This window comes from Lepidochelys olivacea (genome assembly GCF_965140295.1).
Source record: "Lepidochelys olivacea isolate rLepOli2 genome assembly, chromosome: 6".
Lineage (NCBI taxonomy): Eukaryota > Metazoa > Chordata > Testudines > Cheloniidae > Lepidochelys > Lepidochelys olivacea.
The window spans coordinates 33,561,599-33,587,919 of NC_140416.1; the positions used below are offsets into that span (position 1 = coordinate 33,561,599).

Genomic DNA, 26,321 nt, shown 5'->3' on the forward strand with positions numbered 1-26,321 from the left:
CTGGCCCCAAGATTGGTAAGGTGCAGACGTAGCATAAAACCTCCTTTGAAAGCCCTTGGGCCCTGTGCAAAGCACAGCTGAGCTAGGCACCCCTGTATTCACAGCTTACACACAACTGCAATAATATTGTACAAAACAGGTCTTGTGAGGTTCCATATGAAATCTAACACACACTGGTTATTAATATCATTGTAAAATGCATGTGTTAACCTTATATGTGAAGTTATGGATTCCCTATGTGGGATGTTACTAGAACATGTTGAAGACAAGACAGTCTAGCCTAGGTACAGGTGATAAACAGGTCTGTCCTAGACAGAGGAATGTGGGTTTACCTCAATTTACATATTAGCAGTAAACAAAGCCATCAAGCTAACCCAGCATGGGTTATCCTGAACTTGAGAGAGAGAGAATTAACCTGGTTTCCGCGTCCCAGAGAGAGACATGAGATTTAATCCCCAAAGCAGCCTTCTTGACTTCTAAGACAAAGATATGCCTTAGCGATATAAAGAACAGAGCATGACTCCATCTTCATCCTTCACCTTAGGAGACAAAGAAATCAAGTGATTTGATCCCTATGATGGATCCTGGGCAGGAAAAGGCTGGAAAGGAGACTGTGGGTGAGAGAATGGAGGCTGTATTTCTGGATTAAGTTTTAGACTTTTAGATGCATGCTTTCACTTCTACATGCTTGTAACCATCTCTACCTTTAGCTCTTTTACTTGGTATCACTCAATCCCTGCTCTTTTGTTAATAAACTTGTTTTACTTTCATCATAAATCTTCAGTGCTGTGTAAGTTCAGTAAAGTCTGTGCTTCTAGAATGCCAGCAGGTTGGAGTGTTGTACTCTAAAGGCCGTGAACCAAACACTTCCTCTCACTGGACCCTCACAGAGAGACTGATCCCTGAAGTAGGACGAATTGGGGGCGAATTCGGAGCTGGAAGGGTTCTAACGTCAGCTTGAGAGGAGTAACCAGGTTGGGCAAAGCCAGGGTGAGGCTTGTGGGCTGCAGGTCAGAGCTCTGGACCAAAGACGCACAGCCATTAAGTCCCTCTTAGTTTGAGTTCTTTACCTCTCAGGTACTTGGGGTTGCTTTTTTAGTTTCTTAACTAAGCACAATAGATCATGTTGGGAAGTCCACAGTAGGCCGATAAGACAGAAGTAACCAAAATCTGTTGTCTGTTTTTTCTCCCCTTCCCCCCCCCCCCATATTATCCTTTCCTACCTCTACCCTTTCCATTGTCTTTTAAGCATGTGGGCGTTTCTCACCGTGACTACAGTATAGTCCAAGGAAGGACCCTACAAAGATAATACCCTTCCCAGGAACAGGTCATGTGATCAGTTATTGGCAATCACATCACGCTTCAGATTTTTTTTAGATGAGTCATAGCTTCTGTTGCTGGGGTGTGCCAGATGTTTGTCAGTCCTCATTGTCTGAAGATAGATGGCGTCTTCGATTTTTTTGTTTGTTTACCATGGTTTTATAAGTTGGAGGTAATGGAGGTCTAAATTTAGCTCTCGGTACTAGTCATTGCTATTAAGTTGTGCAGAGCCCTCATTGTTCTGTGTGTTCTGGCCCTGGGCCACATACCTTGGATTAGTTTCAAATGATCCCCCTCTGGCTGTGATGGAGGCTGATGTATTGAAGAACTCGGAAGACGGCCACTTCCATTTTCATGGGAAGAGCCAAAGAGAAGATCTTATTCTATGAATAGAGGCTGTATTTAGTGATATTTTTCCCCCTTTCATTTATTGTAAAGAATGGGAGCAGCAGGACTATAGTAACGAAAACTGCAGAGCCCTCTGTGAAAGTGTATTTATTTTAAGGTATGTGCAAAATTAGATTTAAAGAGCTTGACTATGTCCTTTTTAAGATTACATGCTGTGCTCCTAGATTCTTCGGAGCCCAGGGAGTCCATAAAACGACTACAAAATCACTTATCCTATTGCTCAGAGTCTGCAATAGACTGAGTAATGACCCTTAATCAGACTGGAACAAAAGGGTACAACTGTACTGCCATCGCTCCTGCCATTGGGGACTGGATTTTATTATTATTTCTTTCAGAGTTCATCTGGATTTAGCTAAAGGGGCAAAATACAAATGTTCAATCCACAAGAATCAGTTTTGATCTTCAGTGAGCTACTGAAAGGTTCTGTAACTATAACAAGGAAGCTGCTTGAGGTCATGGAAAATAATGACATGGAAGTTGTACCACAGCCTCTTTGTGATTGTACCCTGTGCTTCAGTATAATGGATGGGGGAGGGGAGGGGAGAAGGATGGAAGGAAAAACAATATACAGATTGCCAGGCTACATCTCAATCCTGGTTAGAATATGCATATATGATACTGCAGTATACATTCCCAGCCACAGTGGGAGAGCTTTTCTGAGAGTGCCTTTTGTGTACAGTCTAGAAGATGTGTAAGATTGCAGTTTGAGAAGGCAAGGGGAAAGCTATGGTAATTATAGGCATGGAACAGCTGCTCAAAACTGTCCTACAGGCCAACACTTGAGCTGCATTATAATATTTCTGTGGCAGCCTTTTGGTTGTAACACTTATGCCCTCAGCTGGTTGTTTTCCATATTTAAACTGGACAAGTACTTAGTGTTTGAGTTATAGCTATTAGTTATAATAGGCAGGAGTGATGAATGAACTCATGTCAGGTATCAAAAAGCTGTGCTGATGCAACTTAAGATGGATTTATTTCATACATGAGAGAACAGTCGATCTAGACATTTGGTCCGATTCACCTTTCATTTAAACTGGAGTAAACCAGGAGTAAGTTGGAGTAAAGCTAGTATAAGTGAGAGGAGAATCAGACTAGTGTATGGGTCAGTCTCTTGCAAAGTGGGCAAGTAGAATATTGCAAGGGAGAGCCCTGGGGCTTTAGCAGGCAAACAAAAAATTTTGGTTTTTTTTTTTTTGGTTTTTTTGTTATCTCCAGTCCTTGTGGTAATAGGTGGGTAACTAGATGTTGCTGGTAAATTTTCATTGCACTATTGCAAGGTGTGTTATAGCTGTATGATGCATCTCCTAAGGGAGTTGGGAGTTTCAGAGGGTGATGGGCACCTATCTCCTTTAGGCACTTCTGAAAAATCTCACCTGTAAAGGGAAGAGCGCTAATTTTGAGTCTTCATTCCTTCTGCATGCATTGGAAACCTATGGATCATGTCAGCTGATTGCCAGTAGAAGTTTATCTTCCCCAGACTCAGTGTTCATACTTAGCTCTACAAGAGAAAAATCATGTTCTGAAAAGACCGACCCATTTTTCTCTGCCCAGCAGTCCTGGTTCACCAAAAACTATGCAAAATACTTGCACATAAAGGGCTTGGGTTCCCCTAGATACTTCTTCACATTTAATTACTCAGATGCGTAGTTTGTGTGTATGTGGGGCCTTCAAACCATATAGGAAATGCGTCTAGCAGGCAAAAAGGAGGTCTTGGCCTGATCCATTCTTTTTCTTCAAGCTACTCTAAAGAGACCACACAAGTTGTGGGAAGAGAGAACATAAATTCTTCCAGGCTACAGGCAAAGGGAGTAATGCTGCTTCCCCCTTACCCCCACCACCACCTGGCTCCCTTCCCAATGTTTGACCCTTTTCCTGCTTCTTTCATACATATCTCTCCAACCATCAGCAGCAGCCATCTTTTATGCTCCTCCACATTTCCACACTCCAGCTCTGGCACCACTGATTCCCTAGCCCACTACTAGATGCCACTCACGCCCACTTGTCTGTCCCCTCCCAACCCAACTCCCGGTTTGGGGAGTGATTTATGAGCCACTGGATGGCCCAGGGGACTGGTAAGAGGCCATGGAGCCTTTTATCACTACTGATTGAAAATGACTGCGTGTGGCCCATGTGAAATGAGTTTGGAGTGGCAATTGGCATTAACCAGCCAACTTGTTGGCAAAGACAGCAAGGATCAAAGATGAACTACCCCTCATCTTTAGACTTGCTCCCTTCAGGTCTGGGTTGGTGAAGACTGGTGAGACTATATGGGAAAGCTTGTGCTGCTGCTGCTCATGCTGTTACATACGTGTTGTGTGGCTAAATGGAGAACATCATTCTATGGCTGGCTGAATCTATGGTACCTGAATAGAGTGTTACCGTGTCTTAAGCAATGTAATAATTATTTTCGGAAGCCAGTGACTAAATGACCACAAGTATTTTGGATCTGAATCTCCTCCACTGAATCCATCGCTTTTCATTGCCTATGATATCATGAAGTATGTTTTCATGTCCTTTGCTTTTTTTAGACTACTACCTCAATATAGCAGATGAACCTACCTCTCCTAAGAAGCCTAAGAATGCCCCTGAGCACTATGATTTAGAGAGCAGGTGTTCGGCCTTTTCCTCTGATTGGACTTCTGTGAGAATCATCCCAGAGGAAGAAATGACAGAGCACAACCTTCTGGCCATTCGAGTCATGGTAACAAGTGATGGGAGCAGGTATATAACCTATAACAAAAAAGCCACCACAAAGCTGGGTCTGTGTCTCCCAGGAACAAGTTAACCACAGAATACAGTGTCTGGGTTTTCATCAGACTGTGCTCATAAAACAACTGAAAATGGTGCAAAAGAAACCCAACAGAGAAATCAGTGTAGTCTTTCCTGCGGCTGTTAACCTCCCCTAAACATATGACTCACTTACCAGGGAATTTTCAGATGTTCACATCCCACCTAAGGGCTTGAGTCACATATCCCTGATCTAACCAAGTTCAGCTATTCATTTTCCAGAAGTGACAGTATATCAGTTAGAACAGTGGGAGTACAATCATGGCAAAAGTGTGTCACATGACATGCCTCCTACCTCTCAGAGAGGCTTCCCTGCCTCATTTCTTCTTCTAGTCATATGATGGAACTTTCCATCCTTATAGAATTAGAAATCTGATCATCCTTTGAGACTTTTGTAAGGAAGCCCAAGTCTTATATAAAAATGGAGAGAACATCTTAGACTTCTGTGCTCAACTCTTGACAGAGTCGTGTAGGAGTCAACTTACACCTCTACAATAAAGGCTAGATCTGTATTTTTCAGTGAGAGCAATTCTGCCAACCTAAAATAAAAAATCTGTTGCAAATGCAAAAATCTTTGGTTAATAAGGAGCTTTATTAAAATTATAGAAATCCTTTAAAATAGCCATTAACAATCTTTTCGTGTTTGCTGAAACTGGATAATGTGGTCTCAGAAAATAACTTATCTCCTACGAATGTCTTGCATAACTCTGCACTGTGTCACATGTCTGGCTATATCAGTTAACATGTATTTCAGACAGGGAGGAAAAAATCCATTCCCGAATTCATCTGTTACAGCCACAAGGGTAAACATAGCTCAGGGGAGGAAGAGATTCAGAGTTTTCTACCTGCCTGATAAAACACCTTTTAGTATGGAGGCTTACAGTGCATTATATGTTTGGAACCAACCCTAATACAGTGTGAGGGACAAGGTGGGTGAGGTAATTTTTTTTAAATTGGACTGACTGCTGTTGGTGAAAGAGACAAGTTCTTCTACAGCTGTGTAAGCTCTAATAGTCTAGGACTGACATGGCTACAACAACACTGCATACAATAACACAGAGTGGCTGTTCTGTCCTCTCTGGTGGCTGGACCACATACAGATGTTTGAATCTGCTACAGCCTCTGACCTAATGTATCCGGTCCTTTTGCTCAGGCACAGAGACTTATGCTCTCAGATCCAGAGGTCTTTGGTTTAGTCCCAGCAGGAAACTCAGCCTAGGATGGTGTTACATCTGTCATCAAAATGGCTTGTGCCAGCTCTGCTGATATCGCTTTCCTGGTATTACACTAAAGCTGTAATCATTTGCCTGACATGCTAGAGAGGGTACTTCAGTCAGTAGGTACTACACTTGCCTAAAAAGGGAGGCAAAATGAAACGGCAAGTGACAAATGACATTCCATGATTTAACGGTGCATTCTGCCCATGGGATTCTCAGGGGGAAGGTGCAAATGAAAAGCTAGATAAAATATTACTTGCATCACAAAGGCTGCTGCTTCTTAGTACTAGCTTGAGACACTTATGAATAATGGCCACCTAATAAGTGCAGATCAGAGGACAAATCTCATGCTGTGGTATTTATAGTTTTGCGAGCCAAGGAAAATAAATATTTCAGAGGGGGAGACTGTCCTTTTAAACAAAAATATATCTCTCAAAACTAGTGGCATTTCCATTTTCTTTTCTTATGGCACAGGTCCCAATCACAGTGGTATATCAGTCTCCATTAATTATCTTGACCATCAAAGACTTAAACAGGGTTTAAATAAAAATAGTTTTCAGGCTCTTTTCATTTACTAGAAATCAAATCTGATGCTGTAAGAGGAATCCGTCAGCTATTGGTCTTCACTGTTTCAATACTAGAGTTAAGTAAGCATCATTGCCTGTGTGTGTGTGTGTGTGTGTGTGTGGCGGGGGTGGGGCAAAATTCAGAAGCTGCGATATTCAAACTACATAGCCCTAAAAAGCACAAGTTGGTGGCAAGGGACAAGGAGGATCTGTGTTTGAATCTCAGTGGTGAATTCCAAATGATTGATTTAAAGGTACCTGCGCTCACTGCCTCTTGGGTGTAATAGGGCTGTGTCCAAAGGCCAGTATAATAACAAACAGTTAACGCTTTTCAAAACAGTGTACCAACATTATCCGGTGAAGACTTAAGTATGTGGCTTCAGTAGGAGCTACTGCCCCTCATTTGGGGTGGGTTTGTTTTATCGCCGGGAGAACTGTAAGGTGCACTGTGTAGTCATAGCCTAAGAGGGCTGAGGGCTCATAGCCTGAGGGCTAGTCTACACTGGCAACATTAAAGCGCTGCTGCGGGAGCACTTTAACGTGCCTTGACTGGCCCCAGCGCTGAGGCACTGTTTAGACTGGCGCTTTGCAGCACTGCAACTTGCTGCACTCGGGGGGGTGTTTTTTCACCCCCCCCGAGAGAGAAAGTTGCAGCTCTGTTAATTGCCAGTGTAGACAAGCCCCACCCTTCCTCAAGGGGGCCGGGGGAACAGTTACTCACAATCCTGCTGAAGTGTCTAGGGCTAATAGTATGAGTGCTAATGGCCATGCAAGACTAAGTGAATTTTTTGAGCTGACTGAAAAATTGGCAGTGTTCTTTAAAATTAAATTAAAATAAAAATGGTTCCTTTTTTTCCTCCGTTGAAAAGCTTTGACTTTCAGCCACCTATAGTGAAAGTATTAATTTCAGATCTTCTGAGCCTGTTCCTGGGTCAGAATGAGTGGATCACCCACTTTAGCTCCACACCCCCAAAACACATTTCCTCTGCAAACTATTTGCAAGAAGACTTCCAGGTGGCTGGAGGCTCGTATCTGCGTTTCAGGGATTTTGAGGTTTATTTTTACATTAGCGTCTTATGGCCAGATTCCAATGCCCTTACTCTATGTTGCCTAGTATTTTACATCACCAGCAAAGTCAGCTGGGCTACATGTGGAGTACTGGCGAGTAAGAAATGTAGTCTTACCCTTAATTATTAGGGCCTCACTCCTGATCATTTTCAGGCTGTTCTTGAAGAGCCGCTTTACCAGACCAAAGGGGCAAAAATAAACAAACTTTGTGCCTTCTGCCCCATTCCATATGTTGGATTACAATGTGGCCTTGATACATCAGAAGACTTTGCCACAATGTTGTATAGACACATATGAGCCTGGAAAACCCCACTGTCCGCATGGCATAAGTACACAGAAATGTAATAGTGGGCGAACCCCAAAGGGCCTGATTGGGATCCCATTCAAACCAACGTCCTTATGAAGACCTGTTGTCTTGCAGAAGGGATGGAAGCCTAATAGCCTCCATCTGCTGCTCCTTTCCACCTCTCTCCCCCGTGCAGTGCCTTGCCATGTATGGAGCTTTCTCTTTATCGGCTTTCCCCCTCAGAAGCAGCTGCTGCCTTATCTGGCTCTAGACTGCATGTGGAAAAAGCAAGATATGCAGCAGGGGAGGAGGAAAAAAGAGGCTCAGCAGCCACAAGGCAACCATAAAAGCGGCCCCCTTTGGGATATAAGGAGGACAGGCAGTAAATACATTCCTCTGTCCTAGCTGCCTGAACACCTGAGGCAACAGTTAGGTCGAGCTACCTAAGACAGAGAAGAATCAGGATTGTCCCAGCCTAAACCAGATGATTGGCAAGTATGCAGTTCTTGGGGAGGGGAGTCCCCCCAAAACCTTCCATTCCCAGGAGAAACTGGAATAGATTTTAGACTTTAAGGGTAGTGAGGTGGGGTTGTAGCCTTCTGCGCCTTCAAATTTTCTCTACCTCACCTTCCCCCTTCTGATCTTCTTCCCATAGAATCTGTGCTACAACCATGAACCATCCACTCCTCAGGACAAGGGCTACCTGAGCACCCTGTCTACTAACAAATAACAATCCACCAGGCTTATGTCAGCCCAGGGCTGTTAGCTGCACGAATAGGATGTTCATGCCAGTTACCAAGTGGTCATGAGACAGACTTCAACAACCACCAACTTCATTCATATCTAAAGCCTGCCCTGGGGCTGCCTGGGGAACTGGAATAAACAACCTGGGAGGGCCTAACTCGGGCTGGATTTGCCAGGGTTCTGTGCAGCAGTGGTTCTTGTCATAAAAGGCGGGGGGGTTCCCTGGCATAGCCCCAGTGAACTCTACGGAGGAGTTTGGGTGGCAGTGGCCCATAGGTTAGCCCCACTTGGGAAAGCTTCTTAGTGACATTACTCTGCCTTCGTTCATCTGTTTGGACAAGCAGACATGGTGAAAACCTGCCTTTCTACCCAACTTCATCTTTATGTTTATGCTAAACCACTTTTTCTGAACCAAATACAAAAATTGAACCAGCTATTAGTATCCTGAAAATGTCAGGTTAAACCCCCAGTTCTGGGTGTATTCATGCTCAACCCAAATGTGAAACACTGGCCTAATGTCTAATTGCATTTATCATTGTGCTGTATTGAGCATGTACCCTTAAAATATTAATTATTTTTACTTTGTGATTTTATTTTACTTAAAAATTTTAAATAGAGGAAAAAGCCAGAAATGTATATTCATGTTAGCATTGGTTTCAGAGTAACAGCCGTGTTAGTCTGTATTCGCAAAAAGAAAAGGAGTACTTGTGGCACCTTAGAGACTAACCAATTTATTTGAGCATAAGCTTTCGTGAGCTACAGCTCAAATAAATTGGTTAGTTTCTAACGTGCCACATGTTAGCATTGTATCTTATTGCTAGCGTGATGGGCATTAGACATTCAGGTATTTCCTCCTCTTCGTTTAACAGCAGACTTGTAGGAAGACATACTTAACTTGTTCAGGTCAAAGGAGACTCACTATAATTCAGAAGGAGACTCTGACTCTCAGCAGCAGATTTCAGGCTTTGAATATAATTGTCCTTGGCTATTATGGTCTTAATCAGAGTTATAAAACAATTAGGACTATTGCAGTTTTCGGCACATAGTATTGTCAGCAAATTACATTCCAAGAGCAAAAAATAAATGTGAGGCTGGAGGCCAGCTGTAAAGTCATATTATATCACACACTTTGCTGTCAGGATTTATTGCATTAAAGGTGATACTTATAATTAAATCCATAGCATGTGTTTTCTAAAATGTTTGACACTTGTTTTATTTTATACTTTTAGTTCAGAGCTGGAATCTGATTTTTATGGTGACTCATCGAATTCTGAAATTAGTGAAGGACAGATCTCATTGCCTGAGCCTGTGTCCTATACAAACCCCATAAGAGAGCATGCATTGCTGACCACAAGTTCTGTGAAGGAAGAGGAGTGCCGTGAAAAGTCCAAAGCTGCTGATGGCAAGTGAATCCACTGTAAATAAACTAACCCAAGCCAGTCATGCTCCAGCTACTCAGCCTGTTTGCTGTTTCTGAGAGTGTTGTCAAAGCAGATAGGATCTTGTTGGTATAATCAGTGATGCAGTAAGTTTATAACCTATAAATACTATCTTAATTCTTTGGAAGACTTCTTGTGATGGTTCACTGCCTCTAGATACTGTAACAGGATCCAACAAAATCCTGTCTTCCCTCTTTACATATTGTTTAAATCAAATAACTAAACTCCTCTGAACCAACAGTGTGAATGTAATGAAGGAACTGTTCAGTCCAGGGCACTGCAGAATTCTTAATTCTGCTCTTAATTCTGAATAGTATCGTGAGAGTTTGCACAACAGTTAGGGTTGCCAGTTTTGTTTGGACGTATTCCTAGAGGTTTCATCACATATCATCTTTAATTAAAGATTTATCTTTAATACCTGGAGACTCCAGAACAATCCTGGACGGTTGGCAACATTAACAACAATAGGAGTGATATTATCTACCCTAGAGGACTCTACGGAAACAGACAACAAAGCCTTGGTATCAGGGTACCTAGAGCAGTTCTGTCCCCATGCTTAAGTCATACTGATGAGATGAATCCTTTCCTTGTGACACAATGTCAGGACACTCCGCTAGAGGCCCATACAATACATGCTGTGTTGCCTAGGCATAGCAGGGCTGAGTCAGAGTCCTCATGGGAAGCACTGAGGGTGCTCAATTTAATTTATTTCTAGATCTGTGACTGATTTAGGAGTTTTTCTCCATTGAAAATATAATGAGGGAAAGGTTGTAACCAGAGTGAAGGTGATTAGACACTCAGGAGCTGTGTAGATCAGCAATTCTATCTGGAGCCAGAGTTCAAAGGAGAAATTCAGAACTGGAACTTGTTTAATAATTAAAAAAACACAACTGTCTCTGAAAAGCTATTGCCAACTAGCAGAGGTTATATCATGTTGTGTGGTTGAATCATAACAACCTGAGGCCTTGAAGAATCGTCTGTGGGTCATGGCAGAAGGGGCTTGGCCAGGGTTTTGATCTGTTTTTGCAATCTGGAAGGGTTAACACTAGAATCTGCAGGGCTCTTGTCAAGAACTTGTGGCAGAACAAGAACAGAGGTAGATTAAATCTCCATTGCTGAGCCATTTCCACCTACCGGCAATAGTAAAAGAACCAGAGCAGCCTCCAGCAAGTCTTGGAAGAGAAATACTGTCCTGCTTTTAAAGGGAAGTTGAAGCCCCATCCCCCTACTCTTAACACAAAGAGGTCAAGTGCAGCCAGTCTGAAATGTGTAACCCCCCAACTTCTCCAAGCTCATTATCAGAAGCAAGCTCCCCACAGACCAGGACCCACCAACTCAAAGCGGCACCAGGCCCTGCCAGAACAACAGATGCAAAACCTACAGACATATCTCCACTGTTACGATGATCAACACCCTCCACCACACACCTTTCAAGATCCATGGATCCTACACGTGCCTATCACAACATGTGGCGTACTTCCTCCAGTGCACTAAATGCCACAACAGGTGAAATCAGTCAATTGCTACATTGTGGAATGAACTCTCACAAGAAAATAAGAGAAAAACACCTGTGGGTGAACTCTTTTCATAGGTCAGATATAGAGCGATCGCTCTATCAGGTCTCATCATCCAAGGAAACCTGCACAAATTTCCAAAAGATGAGCTTGGGAGCTTAAATTCATTACTCTGCTAGACACTAAAATCATGGACTGAAACAGACACTGTATTTATGGCTTATTACAACTATCTCTAATCCACTAATCCCCTCTTTTTTGTCCTATGACTTCAGAGGGGTTAACGGGTTAACCTAACCTGGAATGATCCCTTACAATATGTGCTAAACAATCTGTTCCACCTTGCATTTTGCGGTGTTGCTTGAAGTCCCTTTGCCAGACTTCAGGAACAGGCTCTGTGTAGCTTGATAGCTTGTCTCTCTCTCTCTCACCAGCAGAAGTCCAATAAAAGATATTACCTCACCCACCTTGTCTCAGCCTGAAATATCTGCAATTAATGACATAGAACCTTTGACTGCAGTGTAAGTATGGGATCCAGAGGAGACGGAGCAAGAAACTGATCCAGCAGGTGTTTTCAGTTGCCAATTAGACAATGCAGGCAGCAACCAATAACTTGTTTAGCTGCAGTGGCTGGATAGTAATCAGGATGGATTTGGGATTAGTGAAATTTTTCTGTTGGGCTTAGCAAAAAAAAAAAGTTGTCAGAAGATGTTGAATAGGTAGATAAATTGTTAGAGGGAATAAGAAAAGAAAGCCATCGTTAAGATTAAAGGAGGTAGGAAAGAAGGATGGTATTAAACGAACCAGAGCACAAAACAGGAATGAAAGAGTGAGTGCCAAAATGTCAGGAAGCTTTTGCTGTTTCCCCCTGAGCTCTAACCTCCTATCCTGTCTCTCCCCCGAGAACACCTTTCTACCAAGGATCCCAGGCATAATCCCAGACACTGCTGAACTAGCCCCATTAATGTGTGGACTAAATATTTACTAGTGCAAAGGCCTAGTTTTGTTTTGTTTTTGCTATTTTGACCAGATTTAACACTGTCCGGCCTCTGTGCAGACTGTGTTGTAACCAGATTTATGAAGCTGCTTTTACTTTAGGCCTAGTCTGTGTTTTAATGTGTGTTCAGTTTCTAAAGTTAGAAGAGGATAAAATCTGCTAATGCTCCTGGATGTCATAATGTTGTTTCAACTTAATTTGTATATTTAAAATATGTGGATACGTTAAACACAACAGTATTCATGGAATTCTTAACAGATTTTACTTTTAAATAAGAACACTGTACAGTATTGGCTGGGTTCTTTAATTTGCCTTCCCCTGCCCCACCTTCACTGTGTTCCAAGCTTCTGCTGCCTTTAATGGGAGGTTGCTGAGAGGAATACAATGTAGCATTAACTCCTCCCACTATTCCTTCATGTGAAAGGGACTCTGCCAGCATGTGATATCGTGGCAGTGAACTCTCAGGGAAGTAATTTGGTGGGGGGTTTTTTGTTGTTTTTTATTAAAAACATGCTTAATACAAAAGGCAAAGGATCTTGCATATCTAACTAGCTGTTTTAATAAAGAGTTCCTTGTTTAATACAACAATGAATCACAATGCATGCTACCAGAACATGTCCACATGTAATATAATGAGGGCAGTCCTCTCTCCCACTCCATTCTGTCCAAACTACTGCTTCTAAAATCATCTTCCTCTGTCGTCCCTCTCTAGTCTATGTCTAAACCATCTGTCTTCATGTTCAGAGGAAACCTGCACAACACTTTCAAAAGACGAGCCTGGGAGCTTAAACTCATAACTCTGCTTGACACTAAGAATCAGGGACTGAATAGAGACACTGGATTTATGACTTATTAGAACAACCTGTAACCCACAAACCCCCTCTTTTTATCCTATGACTGCAGAGGGATTAACAGGCCACTCTACCATGAATGGTCCTCACATACAAGGTACTACATACTGTCATCCCCCACCTGCATCTTTGCCCTCTGTCACCCCAATTTTCTCTTTCCCTTTGTCCCCTTCTTCCCCAGTATGCATGAGGTTATGTTCCTGACCTCTCTTTCTCTGTGTAGCTATGAGGTGGAGCCAACATTCTTTCTGGGATAAGCCGTCCGAAATTAAGTTTACTGCATTTTGTGTATCCCTATGCAAAGGTTAAATACTTTTTAAAAAAAAGCCACTGTTTGGACTCTGGGTTTTTTTCTTTGGTGGTGAATGTACCAGCAAATGAGTAAGAGAAACAGTGACCACACTAGATATGAACTGTGCAATACAAATGGGCTTCTGTGATGTAAACAATCTGGTAAAAGTTAACTAACGTGTAAAGGAGAATGCAAATAAAATAGTTTTAAGGATCGGCTTTGTGGTTAGCACTTGTTGGTGAGCGTTGCCCTCTATTGGCAAAAGTCTGTAGTTTTTTAAAGGAGCTGCTTGCACACCAGCTGCTCAGAGCAACTGGTTAAAAATCCATTCTAATGATTTTACAGGACAAAAAATGCGCTGTAGCCAGTCCCGTTACCTTCCAATAGCGAGAATTATTTTCTCAGTGGTTCAGCATTAGGACACTCTGATGTAGGCACATCTGACACAGTACATGAGCCAGTAGGAATACATCAGTCCCCATGGGAGGGAAGGAGAAAGGGCTGAGACAGTAACTGCTTCTCAGTTTAATTTGCACCAAGGTCTGTGCCTGGGGTAGGATTTTACTTCACCAAAAACAGCAGGTGCAGATGACTTGGGGGGGCAGAAGCAGCAGGGCTCCAGAGAAGAGGGAATATGCACTGTGCACTCTGTCTGCTTCTTTCAGAATAAAATAATCACAATGTTCTGTACTGGTATTATGACTTTTACCATGTTTAAACTAGTTTTATACAAAGTCTAGTTTTGTAATAACTCTTTATATTTGCTTAGTTTGTTAACAATGTCTCTTTCCTATTTCTCTGAAGCACTACAAAGAGCCAATAGTTTCCACTCCTCTACGCTGAATAAATACCAGAATTGGAGGAGAAAAATTCAGTCTAGTAAGTAAAGCCTGAGAATCATTGAATTTCCTATTTGTACAGTGGCCTTTGGTTGTATTCCTCTTACTGAGAGGCTTGGTTAATTACCTTTTATGGTAGGAACTGGGTTAAAGTTGTATGTATTTGAGTCTTTCCTAATAATAAAAGAGGAAATGGAGATTTTAAAACCCCCAAAAATATAAAACAGACTCCCATCTTGTGTGATTGTTTCCTACATAGTGGATTATTCTACTGAACCATGTACTGTTATGATATCTAGTATGTATTATGACTCATTCTTTTGCAATTCCGGTACTCAAAGGATCAGTCATTAAACTTATATGGTGCTGGACTCTGGGCAGCCTTTAGCTGTATACATAGTCTAAATCGGGGGCGGGCAAACTTTTTGGCCTGAGGGCCACATCGGGTTTCCGAAATTGTATGGAGGGTTGGTTAGGAGAGGCTGTGCCTCCCCAAACAGCCAGGTGTGGTCCGGCCCCCGCCCTCTATCCAACACCCCCCGCTGCTTCTCGCCCCCTGACAGCCTCCCCAGGACTCCTGCCCCATCCACCCCTCCCTGTCCCCTGACCGTCCCCCATCCAACCCCCCTCATTCCTGACTGCTCTCCTCCCCCCCCCCCCAGCACTCCTGCCCCATCTAACCACCTCTTCTCACTGCTCGCCCCCGGAACCCCTACCCCTAACTGCCCCCCGCTGCCCTATCCACCCCCCCTTCCTGACTGCCCCCCCAGGACCCCTGCTTCCATTCAACCCCCCTATTCCCTGTCCTCTGACCGCCCCGACCCCTATCCACAACCCTGCTCCGACCACCACCCCAAACTCACCTGCCCTCTATCCAACTCCCGCCCTCCACCCCCGCTCCCTGTCCCCTTACTGCACTGCCTGGAGAACCGGTGGCTGGTGGTGCTGCAGCTGCGCCACCCAGAGCACCAGGACAGGCAGCCGTGCCGCCCGGCCGGAGCCAGCCATGGCACCGCACAGCACAGAGCACCGGGTCAGGCAGCAGCTCTGCAGTTGCGTTGCTGGCAAGAGCTTGCAGGCCCGCCACCCAGAGCATTGTGCTGGTGGCACAGTGAGGCTGCGGGGAGGGGGAACAGTAGGGGAGGGGCCAGGGGCTAGCCTCCCGGGTCAGGAGCTCAGGGCCAGGCAGGAGGCTCCCGTGGGCTGGATGTGGCCTGCGGGCTGTAGTTTGCCCACCTCTGGTCTAAATGCTTGATGAGGAAAGCTCAGTGATCATTGTACAATCCCCTTTGAAGTTACATAGTTATGATTTAAGGCTGTGTTTTGTGTGTGTTGGTCTCCTTAGTCCACAGCCTCTCATGATTTATACTGATGAAATAGAAAAAGAAGGTTTTAAGGTAAGAGGTTTTAAGGCTTCTGGCTCAGAAGCAGTTTGGTGAGACATGGCTGAACACCATCATCTCAAACTAGGGAAGGCTGTGATGAGTCGACATACATACAGCTGAGATTTGGAAGTGTGGCGTGAGCAGAGCATTGGAAATGGATAGGAAACCCCTGGAGGTGATGGAGGGCGGTGGTGATATGTTCCTATGGCATGGCTGCAGCTCTCTGATCAGAGGATTAGGAAAACCATGGAAGAGGGGTTTGAAGAAGGATTTCAGCATAGACAGGGTGAAGGTAGATGAGAGTAAGTTCTAACTATAACCCAGAGATAGCCATAAGGCAGACATACAGAAGAAAGAGATGATGAGGTAGGATGATTGTGTTTGGGATCAGGAGTATGCACAAGTGTAAATGTATTTGCTCTTGTCACATTGTTTTATGGCAAGTGAATCAGTAACACATGGAGTGAAATGAAACAAATGTTAGAGCCCAATCCTGCCAGGAGCTGAGCATCTCCTGGAAGAGCTGAGAGCCTTTAGCTCCCAGTTAAACTCACCCCTGTGCAGAGTGCCAGCACAAGGTCTGTGCAATACTCGAGTCTCAATGAGTATGATTTTGAGTAAGTGACACATATGCCCATTGTGCTGACCCTTTGCACAGGAGAGAATTTCACTCAAACTGGAAGGTATTTAGTGAGTGAAACAGGGACAAGGGGTTCTGTTAAACCAATTTTAAGGGATAAGAACAGCCATACTGGATCACACCAAAGGTCCATCTAGTTCAGTATCTTGTCTTCTGACAGTGGCCAATGCCAGGTGCTTCAGAGGGAATGCACGGAACAGGTAATCATCCAGTGATGGTTTACATTGTTCTGTATTATTCTATGCTCCATCATTCTGATGATTTCATCCCTTGCTTTTGTTTCTTTGTTATAAGTATTTTATGGCAGTTAGTTGTGGGGTTTTGTGGTTTGACTTATTAACTCTCTATAATACAAAGGAAATTATAAAAAGTATTAGTGCAAACATGTTGCAGATATGTTCTCAGTTATATCACCGAGTACAGTGACTTGTTGGAAAGCATTACAAGACAACTATTTACAATAACTTGTAATTCTCCAAACAAGAAGATCCCTCCCCCTACACTTTTTAGGGGTACAAATTTGCTCTATGCTTCAAATACAATGGTGCACTCAACTAGATGGCAGTGGCTCCATGGCTACCTAATGATTTCTGTGCTCTTGTTTAGACTCCCAGTAGGTTCTATGCTTTTGAGCACCACCTGGTGAAAATATCCCCATGCACACAGGTGGAGCATTCCCAGTTAGATGGGAAGCTTTGCATATTTTACAGAATATCCTTTTGATAGCTAGTTAATGTAACCAAAAGAAGGAATACTGCACCAGCAGAGGAGCAAGGGAGAAGGGTACTACCTGGTCTTCCCCCAAAATAATTTCATTTCAGGAAGTCTGATCCAGCTCTATTCATGTCAATGGGAGTCTTTCCACTGACTTCAGTGGAGGTTGGCTCAGGCCTGGGTTAGATCCCAAGCAGCACTGGTGGCAAGAGGGTTAATAGTAGAGTAATTCTTCCAGGATCCAGTTCTGAACAAATGATTCTTCATATCCTATCAGTTAGTTAGCTTCCCCTTTTCTGCAACTAGTCTGCAGTGTGTGAGGCGTCTTTAGTTATCTCCCTAGATCAATCATTTTGGCACTGGAGTTTTGGTCTATTTATGAGAGGCATGATGTCTGAGCTTTAGCAATAATGGTAAATCAGCTTGAGTCCACCTACCTTCCCAAACTACTGAAGGAGACATTCATGCTACAGGCAGGAAATCAGTTAGACCTGGATTTTAGAGAGACAAGGTGGGTGAGGTAATGTGTTTTATTGGACCGACTTCTGTTGGTGAGACCAACTTCTGCTTAAGTTTCAAAGCTTTATCCAGCCGTCAGAAAGGGCCTAGCTTCAGTGTGTAATGATGGTAGCACTTTGTCTGCTTTTAGCTGAGCTTCCTAGATGTGGAGGTAGGTGCTGCCCCTCCCATTAGTACTCAAATGCCTGTTGCCTTCAGAGAATTCATAAAAACTAGTTATAAAACAAGTACAATCCCTGTTTCCCCATAGAAGTCAGTATCCAGGTAGCCTCACACCTCACTGGCAAACCAGAATACTTGGCTTGGGGTCAGAAATATGCTTTAGAAAATTAGTAAAAAGCTTTCCTAGAAATAATCTTATGATTCTTACTTCACACATTTACCAGCCAGACTGCATGTCGTCTCCCATGTACCCCAGCCTCAGATTATAGTTCCAGTTAGAGAGCTCCAGATATGTAAATATGGGAGTGTTGAAAAAACCTGAATAAAAAATAGTAATTAACCTGGTAGTCACTGGAAAGTGAACAAGTGGGAACAGCTGACCCTCATTCATAACCTGCCAGATGTAGAGGAATCTGGTTCTCAACCCATGGAATAGCTTGCATATCCCAGGAGAATAAACTGTCAAGATATTTCATGGTTCTGATAGGATAATCCCACCAAACAGGGGAGGTTAACAAATTGAAACATATTCCAGTCCTCCAAAGAAAGATTCATGACAAATGAATCACCAGCCCCTCCTGGGGGAAATTCAACAAGGCAACAATCAAATCTTCAATAGACCTTTCAGTTCACATCCTAGCCCAGCCTTCCATCTGGACAGATACCTTAGCTACCTACACTAACTAGAAATACTAAGTCCTGTTATTGTGAGGGATTCACAAGCTTGTGACAGCTGCTGAGAAGTGACAGAGGTAGCTGAGGTAGGAAAAAGCTTCCTTGTCCCATGCTGACAAGAAAGTTGGGTCCAACTTACGGGTAGTGTGGACTGGGGCAGGAGGAACTCTGGCAACATCAGAGCGAGGGTTGCCATAATTTAAATTTAGATATATAAAGCCATGGTTATAAACTGCTGGAGGCTATCAGAGACCTACTCCCTTCATAATACTTCCCACATAAGTCCTGGCTACCTTAAGACTTGGGACTGTCTTTGAAAGCATCCACAAAGAACTTTTTGGATTTATTCATGTTCTGCACCATAGTTGACAAAAAAAGACTTAAAACAAAAACTGGCCTCAGTTGATCTTTGGTTTAAAAATCACAAAAGAAAAATGCTTAATCTAGGGTTAAAAAGAAAGAAAGAAAGAAAGAAAGAAAGAAAAGGGAAAAAAGCCAGGGGGCATTTCTTAATTCCAGCTCATTTTCAGCTTGTTCTCAATAAGCGCATTACCTGCTTAATTAAATTTTTGCCTATTAATTTTGCTTTTGCTTTATTAAACCCTCCTGTGTTCCTCTGGAAGGAGTCTCTAGAGGGAGCTAAAAGTCTTTTGAAAGGAAGCAGTGTAATTTATGAATTTGTCAAAACCTGAAGCGTGCTGCTCCATTGAGTAGCAACATATTGTCAGCATACCCTGAGCACAAAATAAAGGCATTTGTCCGTCTCTAGGAACAGTGTGTGACTTCATTTCCTTTTATAATTTCCTACCTGGTTACAAGAATGTCACTCATCTCAGAAAACTATCAGTCTCCTTTTCAGACTTGTTCCCTAACCATACATTGCTCATAAATTACTTAAAATATATGCAAAAAGAAAAGGAGTACTTGTGGCACCTTAGAGACTAACAAAATAAATCTGTTAGTCTCTAAGGTGCCACAAGTACTCCTTTTCTTTTGGCGAATACAGACTAACACGGCTGCTACTCTGAAACCTTAAAATATATGGTCTAAAAAGCCTATTTCAGATGGCTTCAAAGATCCAATGCAGGGAATTGCTCTTCTAAATCTTAAGACTTCGGTCTTTCAGCAGTGTGGATTTCCACACTTTTAACGTGTGATGTCTAAAACAGATTTCATTTTTACCACCTGAAGAATCTGGCTATATCCTAAGGGCTAAAGCGTCCTAGTTTGACGGCTACTTGAATATAGTTATAGTCACACTGAATTCACTGAATACTGGGGGAATCCAGCTGGGAGTAACTTTACAGTGGGGTGTAGCTGTGTAGGATCCAGGGCCTTAGGGTCTAAGCCTATGACCTGTACTCTGCATTATAGTAGACCCTCATGTAGGAACTGGATTTCCTCCAGTGCACTGAGATGTAATACTTACTTATGTTAATAAATGCCCCCATGTACTCTAAGCTGTACAGACATGAATGTTCTTCATTCACAAGTCTGTTGGCAAACCTAATTTCATATTCTGCTGTTCGACTTCTGTGATCTGAGGATGCCTATTTCAATAAACAACATCTCTTGGGTTGTAGAGAACAAAAACATTTCCCCTCATTACACACTAAATAAAAGGCCCTCTGACAGCTGCTGCCTCTGTCCCCTGCTGTGATTAATTGGCACCTCCAGAAGCAACGCTCATCTTCTGTCAAGGAGGAGAAGAGCTGCTCCTGGATTCGACTGAACAGAATCAGAGGCTCAGTGAGAAATAGCAGCGGGACTTGTTTAAGTGTCCCATTGAGTCTTGGAGGGAAAATGGGCATTCTAAATCTCCTCTTCTACCCAACAAAACATTCTCCCCAGTCATCTACTATCCTGTAATTGTGTTCCTTGCTGTTGGCAGGTATGAGTTTATGTAGTTGTACCAAAGGAACCTGACACCACCAGAAGGGTACTTTCAAAGTATCAGAATCATGACAGTCATTTTCTAAAGGATAAACAAGAGCAACAGCATTGGATATAAGTGTTTCAGAAACTTTATCAGCAACATCAGACACAGGATCAATATGTATGCAGCTGTGATGAACTAAAACAAAAGAGGAAATAGGAATTATTTGTATTAAAGTAATGCCTAGACGCCACAATTAGATCTAAGGCTCATGTGTATGAACAGTAAAAGGAAGCCCATGCCCCAGGGAGATTATTATTATCATTTATTATTTGTTCTGATGGAGGATAATGCATTTTGCAGAGGATTACAGGGAGTATGTTGTGAGGGGAACACTGGAAGAAAGAACAAAAGTGATAGTTTGAACATTTCAAAAGTGAGCAACAGAGGCTAGCATTATGGGCTGATTGGAGGCGAGAGTGGATGCCTCGAAAGTCAATGAGAGAGAATACATAGGGTGGGGATAGGTTGGAAAGGGCCTTGAAAGTAAAGACAAGTAGCTTATGTTTGATGTGATGACCTTAATGGAAAACTGATGGATTATCCTGACCCACATTATACATCCCTTATTTGGAAGCTTTGCCCTTATACAGTGTTCTAGCGGCTCCCAGTAGTGCCACTATGTTTAAGACTGCATCAGCATTTGCATTATACTTTTATTTTATCCAGCTATAAAAATACTTTCCAAAACTTGGCATGTCATTTCTTGGGGGCGGAGGGTGCGCATGCATGTGCATAATATATTCTTTTTTGCCAAAAATAGGTTTATTAGGCTGCATTTTGTACATTTGTAAATATTAAAGTGCACAGTAAGATGGCTATCCTGCAATTGATTGCATGCAGGCACAAATGACTTTCACCACGTCTAATTTGCCCATGCTTGCTGATTCAGGGTCTTAAACAATCGACTTCTATGGCTCCAGAGTAGCCCTTCAGTGTGTAGTACTATTGACTGGCTGATAATAGGGACTGGGATTGTTTTTAGCCCTACCTTCCAACTATACTTCTCAATTCTTCCTTGTTACAATGGACGTGCCTCGTTTAAGGCATGCATTTTCCTCCACCTCAGAGAGCTCTTGTCCTGCGTGTTCAAAAGTGACTAGTGATTGTTATACCTCAATTTTTAGGGTGCTTCAAGATGTCAAAAAAGTGCTGATTTTTTTCAGAAATGCTGAGCCTTTAAGATGTTTTAAGTTGAGCAATGAAGAACTGAGGGCCACTTTTTGAAAATTTTGATAGAGTGTATATGCACCTCTGCTCCTACATGCATGTGCACACAGCGTGGGTATATAAACGTTGCCATTTAGATGAAATCTTTGGAGAATCTTGGACTTCATCTTACTGCACTTCTTTAATTGCAAGTTTTATTTAGGTCAAAGTAGTTTGAGTAAAATATACAATCTTGTTTTCCTTTGACAGATTTCCCTCTACTGTACAGCAAGAGAGCTGGGCTTTATTCACAGGAGAGCTCTGCCAGATCTCAGAGTGCTCTTGAAGAAGATGTATCCCAATCACAGGTATGAAGGAAAACTCTTGTTAGTAAAATAGAGGCAACAAAATAGTTATGTCTGTCTCTCTCTCTCTCTCTACGATACTTCTATGGCTCCCATTACTGTGCTATCTGAGCTATCTTTTAAACACTCTTTTTCTCTGAGCACCCCTGCGAGGTAGGGAAGTACTGTTACCCCCATTTTACAGATGGTAAACTGAGGCACAGAGGCTAAGGGTAAATTTTTTTTCAAAAGCACCTGAGAGGATGTCTACACAGCATTTTGGATTGAGCCTCCCAGCCTGGGTCGATAGACTCGGTCTATCAGGGCTTGAGCAAATGCTCCAAAAACAGCTGTGTAGAAAGTGATTTGAAGTAGTAGCTTGGGCTGGAGCTTGGGGTCAGTGTCTGAGTCTATTGATCTGGGCTGGGAGGCTCACTCCAAAATGGTGTGTAGATGAAACCTAAGTGACTTGAGCTCTTAAGTCCTATTGTCTTTCAGTGGGTCTTGGGCACCTAGATTACTTAGTGACTTATGAAAAATTTACCATATGCAACTTGCCCAAGGTCATACAGGTAGTCTGTAGTACAGTAGCGTCTTGAACTCATGTCTCCCAAGTCCTAGGTTAGTGTCCTAACCACTGGACTATTAGTTAAGCATGACTTAGAACAATAGTTTACCTCAAGGTTTTGTCGTAAGATTTAGAGCCTTCCATATCTATGGCACTAGTTCAAACCCAATCCGGAACAGGGACTGAGCATTGCCTGGGGGCTGATCAGTAAAATGCTCTTGGTGATCTTATTTCAGATAACAGCAGAAACGTCTCCACATTATAAACCTCTACTGCCATAACCGGTACTAACGGTCATTCCTGTTAAAAGTCTGAGCAGAGTGGATTGAATGGGCATATTTATTTATTGGCATTTCTATGGCAGTCACTGTAATATCTGAGGTCCTCACAGATGTTAATTTAGCCTTCAAAACACTACTGTGAGTCCGGTAATAATAATTATTGCTCCCATTTTACAGATGGGAAAATGAGGCACAAGAAAGGTTAATGACTTGCCCAAACTCACATGGGACTGAGCTGGGAATAGAAACCCAGATCTCCTGACTATCCGGTCCTGTGCCTTAACCACAAGGAACATCTTTCATCCTCAAAGCATGGAGAATGACATTCTTCACTTCTAAAAGAAAACCTTCAGGTTAGGGTTTGAGCACATTGGCTGGACAATGTAGAAATCTTGCAATGGTACCGTCTGAATTGCAGGTACACTGAAGGTTTCAGTATCCAGAACTGTAACTCTGACACAATTTATACGTCCATTTAATAGTGTGTCAATCTATCATCTTGCATTTCCCATTTGTTGCTGGATTGCTTCAGTCATTCCTGGCTGCACTACACAAAAAACAGTGCAATATTTCTGAATTAGCTAGATAAGCTGCGTCACCGTGTTCTGTGTTTGCTTTAAACTGTGCAGCTGAAATATACAGAAGAGGAGGGTAGGTCATCTTTTGTTTATAGTCCTGTAATCTGGAGAGATTCTTTCCAAGAAAAATACTGAAGGAAGGACTACTTGAGAGTAAAGATAGCATCCATTCTCAGTATAGGTTAACTTTAGGCCAATGTAGAGTACCAATTTACAATGCTGTTCTCAATCCTAGATTACAAAAATGTAGCACTTGGGAAAGGGAAAATAGAAGACAGGTATTTCTTCTTACGGGATGTTTTTGTATGTGTGCACGCGCACGTGTACCTGTACATATTCAGCTTTATTTGGGACAGTATATTTTGGCATGATTTATTTTAAAATTCTGCATAAATAAAAATGATTAGCTATATTTTCTACCACTTAAATAACCATTTCATACACTCCATACAGTTGACATCTCTCAGCAAACCACCTGAAATTGCAAGAGGACTTTTCAAACACTACATCCCAGTGTTTCAAAGAAAGCCAAAAGCCAAAGAGACACCTGAAGAAATCCGTCTATATGTGCCCCATCACCCACTTCAGAACAGTACTACTGGATATCCATTGATGCATTCTGGAAATGTTACTTCAGTTGCTAATGTATATAAGCATAAAGATGAAAATGATAACAATGAGGAATATAATGTAAGTAACTTGTATGAGAGTGAAGAATGTACCACCAGAACAGGGGCCTTCAACAGAAAAATTATAGATTTGTCCTCTCTAGACACAGAAAAAAAAGATGAAAGAAATCCGAGACAGCTGAAAGAACAGCCTGACCTAGAAATAAATGAAATAAAAAAACGGATAAGGAACAAATTAATGCTTGGTACAGAGCAGCAATCCAAATTACTTGATTTGAAGAAGGCAGATCTAGGTGGAACAAAACCAGAACAAAGCCAAGGAATGCTGGAAATTTCAGAATGGAAAGATGTTGATGGTAAAAGGAGAAAAAACCTATTCAACCAATCTAGTCTTTCTGTGCCTCTTCCACTTGCAAATGATGCTTTGCCAACTTCATCAGACACAAAAGATATTCCAAAGAGTCCAGACACTTTTGTAGAAGAACATCTGTCTAGCCAACCGAAATCACCATTGAAACTAATTGCCAGTGCAATAAAGAGATCCATTCTAGAACCTCTTGTCTCTCATCCAGAAAGCATAAAAAAGAGCCCAGACAGTAAAGCCAACCCTACTTCAGAACACACCTTTTTCAGTCCCCCTAATACTTTTGACCACTCTGTATGTTTAAGGAACAATAACGGTAATAGAGAACATGACCGACAGCCACAAGAATCTAATGTACTGGAAACTAGAAGCTCCGTCATAAACCCACCTAGTCTTTCCTGCAGTCTTGAAGAGAAATCTTCAAGTGATTCCACAGCGGTCGTATTTCCGGTTTCCGGTTTGCACACAGGTCCTTTCAAAGCTGCTGTTAAGCCTGAACATTCATCTGGTGCGAAGATGGAGGATGTACCCAGACTCCTAGAAAAGTTTACTCTTAAAGAGACTTCACTGAGGTCTTCCACTGATGACTTATGTATTTGTAACCAGAAGAACCTTCTTTTTTCATCTCTAAGGCTCAAGAACAAAACTTCTGAGGACATCCTTGGAGATCCTGAACAAATGAATGATATCTGCTCGCTCTTTAGTAACTTGAGGAATAAAGTCAATGAAAGGGAAAAGAACGATTCCTTAAAGTCATCTATGACCTTCATTAACAACTTTTCCCCAGAAAAAGTGCTAAATAATACTTCCACTGATGAGGACTCAGGTAAATAGGATTATTCACTTTAAATAATACAATTTAAGTTTAATATACATATGCATTAATTGTAAACAATTTCTTTGCCTTTTATTTTGTGTGTGTTTATTTTGAAGTTATGCTACTTAAGTAAAATTTAAGTAACTTTAATTTTAATTAAGAATATTGATTAAAACTTGGAAGATGATTGAAGCATTTAATAGGAGAAAAATGTACTGCTAAGCAGGGATCAGAGGTCCAGGCTGAAGTCTGGTTCTCTTTGGGTTCAGACATGACTGTGATAAGCGCAGTGTAAATACTGAGATAGAAAGACAAATGGGATGGAAAATTCTGTAGAGCCTACCTGAGGAGTAATGGTTGCCATGATGTTAAATGTTCTGATGGAGGACGGATAAAGTAGGCAAAGTTAAAAGCCTAGGAGAGGAGAGCAGAAGATTCCACTGTGGTAAAGGGGGAAAATACCCCAGTTATTTATGTGAACCCATGGCCTGACTGATACTGGTATTGAATGATATCAACCTAGTTAAGAACATAGGGATTTCCATACTGGAACAGTCTTAGGGTCTGTTTAGTCCAGTATCCTGTCTATGACAGTGGCTGGCACCAGACACTTCAGGAAAAGATGTAAGAAATCCACAGTGGGTAATTATGAAGTTATCTGCCTATAGGGGAAGCTTTTTTCTAATCCTCAACCTCATTTGAATGTTGTCTTTTGCCCTGAAGAATGAAAGCTTGAGTTCCATGAGTATATTATATGTTGTGTAAAAAGCACTGGCTCTTATTAGTGTTAAAGTTTTTGCTTTTCAATGTTATTAAATGTCCCTCTGTTCTTGTGGTATGAGAGAAGGTAAACATTAGCACCTGATTCACAGTCTTTACACCATTCATTATTTTGCTACTCTAGTCACTGATTATGAATAAGGCTATGGTTTTGGGAGGTCATGGAATGCATGACTTCAAAGGACCTCCATGACTTCAGCCCTGGCGGCTGGGAGCTGCAGGGTCCCACTGCCTCCTGCAGTGGCAGGGAGGTGTGAGGTACTCACCTCGCCCGGCTTGAGGCAGCAGGCCCCCAAGCTCTCAGCCACCATCGGCAGTGGGGGTACCCTGCAGCTCCTGGCCGTTGTTACAGACAGGGGAATACCGGCCACTCCCTGCCCTGGGGCAAGGGAACTCTGGAGCTCTGAGCCCCCACCAGTGGTGGAGGCCCTAGAGCCCCCAGCCGCTCCACA

The 26,321-nt window shown here is 42.5% G+C and overlaps 1 protein-coding gene across 1 annotated transcript in view; it reads left to right on the forward strand.

Annotated features, from left to right (window-relative positions):
- Positions 1 to 26,321, forward strand: part of MICAL2 (microtubule associated monooxygenase, calponin and LIM domain containing 2) — a 179,428-nt gene that overhangs the window by 123,963 nt on the left and 29,144 nt on the right. Inside the window, exons 20-24 of the mRNA XM_084631941.1 lie at positions 4,257 to 4,449; positions 9,626 to 9,798; positions 14,294 to 14,368; positions 21,779 to 21,876; positions 23,733 to 25,098. Coding sequence (XP_084488067.1) covers positions 4,257 to 4,449; positions 9,626 to 9,798; positions 14,294 to 14,368; positions 21,779 to 21,876; positions 23,733 to 25,098 — 1,905 coding nt within the window. The remainder of the gene's footprint in view (positions 1 to 4,256; positions 4,450 to 9,625; positions 9,799 to 14,293; positions 14,369 to 21,778; positions 21,877 to 23,732; positions 25,099 to 26,321) is intronic.